At 40.2% G+C, this 5,778-nt stretch overlaps 2 protein-coding genes across 2 annotated transcripts in view; both read right to left on the bottom strand.

Annotated features, from left to right (window-relative positions):
- Positions 1–2,922, bottom strand: part of LOC109482011 (potassium voltage-gated channel subfamily A member 7-like) — a 6,440-nt gene extending 3,518 nt beyond the window's left edge. Inside the window, exon 1 of the mRNA XM_019784647.1 lies at positions 2,242–2,922. Within this exon, the coding sequence (XP_019640206.1) occupies positions 2,242–2,256 (15 nt within the window). The 5' untranslated portion in view covers positions 2,257–2,922. The remainder of the gene's footprint in view (positions 1–2,241) is intronic.
- A 938-nt stretch (positions 2,923–3,860) lies between these two features.
- The window catches only part of LOC109481947 (purine nucleoside phosphorylase-like), a 2,809-nt gene continuing 891 nt past the window's right edge, over positions 3,861–5,778 (bottom strand). The window contains exons 2-4 of the mRNA XM_019784563.1: positions 5,142–5,387; positions 4,536–4,726; positions 3,861–4,138 (exon numbers count right to left, since the gene is read on the bottom strand). Of these exons, the coding sequence (XP_019640122.1) occupies positions 3,921–4,138; positions 4,536–4,726; positions 5,142–5,387 (655 nt within the window). The 3' untranslated portion in view covers positions 3,861–3,920. The remainder of the gene's footprint in view (positions 4,139–4,535; positions 4,727–5,141; positions 5,388–5,778) is intronic.

Below are 5,778 nucleotides of genomic sequence, written 5' to 3'. Positions count from 1 at the left end.
CCCCCCTACGACGGAGCGCACTCTGGGGTTAAGGGTTACTTGGCAGTCCGTGTTTATTAAAACAGTATAATCTCCGAGCAGATGTTGGGAGGAAAAAGCTAAACGTTTTCCGACTGCTCTGTACATGTGTTGCCTGCCTAGAGACAACTGTACGGTTTGATTCTATTGAATTTTAAAAAGCGCAAAATGTTTCTAACATATCGATGAGCAGTCGATTGTTTGTTTGTTTGTTTGTTTGTTTGTTTGTTTGTTTGTTTGTTTGTTTTACTCCTCGAAGAAGGTCCAATCAGATAGACCATTCCTTAATTTTGTCTTCCCAGTTTCGACTGAGTGCAACCGTCCAATCACAGTCCGTTTTATACTCCCAGTTTCGACTGAGTGTAACCGTCCAATCACAGTCCGTTTCACTCTTCTGCTCTTCACAAAGACGATTCGTCAACTGTGACCTGCCCACTTCACAGCGGCTGCCCTGTAGGAATGCTACTTCAGTTTACTCTCCAGGCAAAGGTTTGAGTTGTGGGTTATTTTGGGCGTTTTTTTTTGGCTGTTTTTTAATCGATGTTTCATTTTTGCACTGGGTTGGGGTTTAAAAAAATTCTAGTGCAAAAAAAGAAACCCCGATAAAAAAAAAGACTAAAAACACGCCAAAAATAACCCAAACCTGTGCTTGGATAGTAACGTAACTTCACCTAAAATGTGATCTTAGCGAAACGGTCAATGTGTAAACACTGGTGCAGTGACGCTAGCTACAAACTCCACCGACTAGTAATCATAGCACCCGTATATTGTGTTATGATCATACCTTCCCTGCGTTTGTTGTTGATTTGTCCGCCTTTCTTTGCTAGAGAGACGTAAATAAAGAGATTTCTCGAAGTTGAACAGAAAATGCATGGTTAGCTGTCAATTCGTTTGTCTGAGTACCAGGCCATGTGACAGACTAAATGCATTACCTCTACTCCATGAACAGACCATTGCATTTCAGGCATCCGGTTCCACAAAGTGACGACATGCAGGAGTGCAGTCAAAGCCTTTTGGCAACGCCTCTGGGGCGGATCTATCCCATAGCTGTTCATTTACTATCTTTGTGTTCTTGCCTGCATAACCGTCTTTCTTCATATTCCTGACTTGAAGTCTGCTTCTTTAATTAAGATGTTCCCATTGTACACAAAAGCATACATGTTTTAGAATCGATAGAATAAAATGAATGAACCTCGCTCTATCCCGTATCCGAAATGGCGTACAACAAAGTAGTGTGACCACAGTGTAGTGTGACCAAGTACATAACTTAAATCTCATGACTTGTTTCTACTCTTATTGTAGGAATAACTTCAGACGACAACGACTCGAAAATGGGCATGTTGTAGGACTTGCGTAAGGGCAAGTAAGAAGTCTTCCACATAAGGAAAAATTCAAGTCATTGAATATTATCGACTGACAACATAACCTCGAGTTACAATCTCGGAGGGTTTCAACCTACAGGGACGTTTCACAGCCTATTTCAAATCCCTAGATGTTATATGGTGACTTATCGACAAAGGCTGTCCTGACATTTGACAACCTACAGTTGTGGTTTATAACGATGGCCTATAGTTACATAATTAATCCCTTTAAGATTTCTCGTCAATCATGAGTTTTCTAAAGCGAGTGTTCCTACTTTGACTGATGATGGAACGAAGAATCAGATGGTCTCAATCTATCAATCAATTAGTCAATCAATCAAACGAGTTTTTGTTAAAGCAAATTACTGGCAGCTCAGGCTGAATTATGGCTTGTACAAAAGAGAGCACCTCTACAATAAAAACAATTATCGAATTCTTATATTGCATGAGAATAAAATTAACACTGAATTACCTAGGATTAGCATATAGTTATAACATAATGGAAAGATGCGTATTTTAGTTATGCGTGGATAAAATACGTTGTATAATTGACAAAGAACATATATTCATTACGCCATTATTTCGCATGGTCCTCTTTTTTTTCTTACTGTTTAAGAGGATTATCATGTACTCAATACTTATACATGTACTCAGTATGAACATCGTCAGTCAGTTCTGGGTTTGATATAGTCTAGTTCTGGTAAGATATACACCGGATACAACTATATATCCTCAGATCCCAGATCAATCCTTCTTATTGTCTATAGCCGTGTTCTCGTTGCGAAGTTGGGACAACCACTGTACCACAAAGAGAAGTCCACAAGAATCTTCACTAGGGCAAAATGATAGGAAGATCACTTACCGAGTGGAAATTCATGGTGAATCATTGAGAGAAAATATCCGATCAACTGAAGATGTGCCGTTGTCTCTCCCAACTCCAACCGTATCTTGTGACTCGGTTTTGCCGCGTTTCTGAGTCACAAAGCAATTCTGTCCGAAATGACAGCGGCGTTTTTGTCCCGCGCACAATGTTCGGTCCAACCGACGAATCAGTCACAATTGTTGCTGACAAATCTCCGGGATAAACTCGCCATGAATAAATGATGGGCAGAATCTAACTGTCTTTGTCCCCGATACGATACCGCCTTGTTGTATCCAAAGAGATTCAAACCTCGCTGTTTTTGCCACTGCTGTACCCGTAGTTGTTTGTCAGCGAGTTGACTCCGTTGAAGTTCGTGAATTAAAGATTCAGACGTTGAATTGCGTACGTTTTTTTTACCAAAGTTAGCCCTCGGCGGCACCAGTGTTGCAAAATGGCAGGAATGCTACAATCCTCCAACCGTCCGTGTAGCCGACGTGCGGTCGAACTAAAGAGCTCTGTTCACTGATACCCCTCGGACGCATGGCGCTAAAGGCCCTGCTATTTTGCCAATCTTCACACAGTAGTGACCGTGCACAAACGCACCAGTAACCACCATCACCGGACTGAGACGTGACGCACGGTTGCGTTAGGGTGTAGTCTTTATGTTTTTATCGACGACAACTCTCACGGACGAGAAAAACATGGCTTCGTTTTAACAAAGAATCATCCCAACACAATCAGCGACAAAAAAAAAACTTGCAAAGAATATGACCTTGAGTAAATTGGGACATTAAATCATCTATATATACCTTTGTTTGTTTGCCATGCATGACTGCCCTGTAGCATCACAGTGTCCGATGACAATGTGGCTGACGTATATGAGAACTTTCCTTTGTGCTGTGATTGCTTTGTGGCAGTTTCATGCGCCCCTTTGTTGATCTATCTTGAAGACCGATTTTCTTACCTTTTGAAAAAAATACAACCGTGCGGAGGTTCAATTAAAATTACAAGGACATCAAGACAGGTGGTGGTCCTTTAAATAGAATGTCTTCTTATCCAGGGCACAAAGATAGGTATAAAGTAGTTCGTTATAGACTATGCAAAGAACAACAAGCTTTACATCATTCTATGAAACCTACACTTAGGTAAACAGGGAAGTAACTCAACGGTTATTAAAAAGAAGAAAGCTACAACTGTACCGTTACATTTTGTACTCGGAAAGATATTACAGTAATGCAATTTGTTTTGGCAGTTTTTGCATATATATATATATATTTCTCTAGTCATTGATATTACAGTACCGCTGATAGTTATAGAACCATAGACTATTTGAAACTTCAAAAGACAGAACGTTTTAAAGAAAAGTAACTTGACTCAACCATAGCAAACATTGCTAACAAAACATACGTCAAGATGTTTATAAGACGTGAGGCTCAGAACCAAGAGGTGCCTAGTTCGAATCCTTCCATGCCACCGATCTTGTGCCCTTGGGAAAGGCACTTAACACGAATTTCCCCACTTAACTTAACTCAAGTGAAAATGAGTATGTCCGTTGTCCGTGCGTTTGTCTGTGTTGGTGGCGGCATAAAAATTAGTTTGAAAAACTTGAGTGTGCCGTCGTCATGTCTTGTGATAAATGTTGGAATTGAAAAAGAAAAGTCTCTGTTACGAAGGCAGTACTACGTCGAACTTGTGTTGTTGTTGGGTAATCGCTTGATCATCTCGCAGACCAACTTCTGGACGTCACGAGCCCGTACTTCTGCGGTTTGTAAGATCTCCTGGTGGTTTGTCGGGGGAAGGTCGCTCTCCATGGGCGCCATGTCTGTCACCAGAGACAGGCCGAACACACGTATCCCACAATGCCGTGCTACAGTGACTTCGGGTGCCGAACTCATTCCTGTCATTAAATAACGTTTTAATACATGTATTATGATACTTAGCTTAATTGAGAAGGTTTGTGCATTATTATGCCTTAATATACTTTATTTAGTTTATTATGAACGTTATTATGAACTTTATGAAGTTCCAGTAAATGGCAGAAAATGAACGAGGCTTACAGGTGTTTTGCAATTTGAGGTGGCACCACAAACTGAGTGTGCCTCGTGTGGGCTGTTTTAGCGCCAACCATAAATGTCAGAAATGTGAGATAATTGCACAAATGTGTTGAAAGGGGGAAGTGAATTACAATCACACGAATATTTCTTTAAATGAAATATTTCTATTTTTGTGCAAAAATGTTACATAATACCCTTTAAGAACACTTCCCTTAGAAATAATTCACGTGAGATCCTTACCCACACAGTCTGCACCCAAACGCCGTAACATGTTGAAGACGGAGACGGTGTCGAAGGACGGCCCTCCCACCTGCACCAGCGTCCCCTCCCGTACCATCTTTTGCAGCCCGAGCTCCCCAACCACTGACCACGCCAACTCACGCAGTCCGCTGTCGTACAGCTCGGGCAACGCCGGTAACTGTTCTCCGAATCTAAGAGTCCACGGCAGTTAAGCTTTGAGTAGTGCTAGTTGCAAGAGGCTTATGAGATAGAGCAACTCACTGAATCCTATGCAATAGGAGCAAAAGCATTAAGCAGTACAGCATTTAAGGTGCAGTACAAATTTATTGGACAGTATCAATGTATGACGAGGAATAGATTCTCCTGATTGAATATATAGTTATATATAACTGGTTAGCAGACAAAGTGTAGAGAAAGTACATTACCTTTTCATTGCTTTTCACTGAATTTTTAACTTTGTCTAGTAAATTTTTGAACTTGTAGCTTGTCAAATATGGTTCAATTTTCATAAAGAACAACGGGGGCGTTGTTTGGCCATTATTTTTTGTATTTATTATGGTCTTTGATGTATTAGTCGATGGAATAAAAGAGCACGATAAAAAGCACCTTTCATTCGTGAAGCCTGTTAGTGGGTTGTCTGTAGTCAGTCCCGGCATACTGATGTGGTCCTTTACTATCATGATGTCGCCTATGGTATAACTGCTGTTCAACCCGCCTGCTGCGTTAGTCACAAACAGAGTCTCCACTCCCAGCATTTTAAACACGTGCACAGGCATCGCGACCTGAGGAAAAGGCAAAGGTTTATCTTTTACTGAAAAAGAGGAAACTTTCTTAAAATGCAGCGATATAGAGCTAAGCGTTGTGCAAAACCAAGGAGGTTTGAATTGATATTAAACTAGAATTCCGAGATCTCATACCTCCATGAAATATGATCTTCATATGTAAATGTAAATTTGTTCTTTAATTGTTCAAATGACCTCTGCATTAACATGATATATGCATCGTGATGTATGTTAACTTTTGATTAACTTACAGATGTCCCAAGTATGGCATTCTCATCATTCACCATTACGAAATCATAGAATTTTCACATTAATTATGCAAATTAGGTCATCATTTGCATAATTAGTATCTGTTGAAGTTCCGCCTGCCATAGGCTACATAGTATAATGTAAAACACTGTAATTATAGAATTTCCTCATTAATTATGCAAATAAAGTCCTCATTTGCATAATTTACATTA

This window comes from Branchiostoma belcheri, unplaced genomic scaffold (assembly GCF_001625305.1).
Source record: "Branchiostoma belcheri isolate BF01 breed outbred unplaced genomic scaffold, Haploidv18h27 scaffold59, whole genome shotgun sequence".
NCBI lineage: Eukaryota > Metazoa > Chordata > Leptocardii > Amphioxiformes > Branchiostomatidae > Branchiostoma > Branchiostoma belcheri.
Note: the sequence above shows the minus strand (reverse complement) of the source record. Positions and strands in the feature narration are given on the sequence as shown.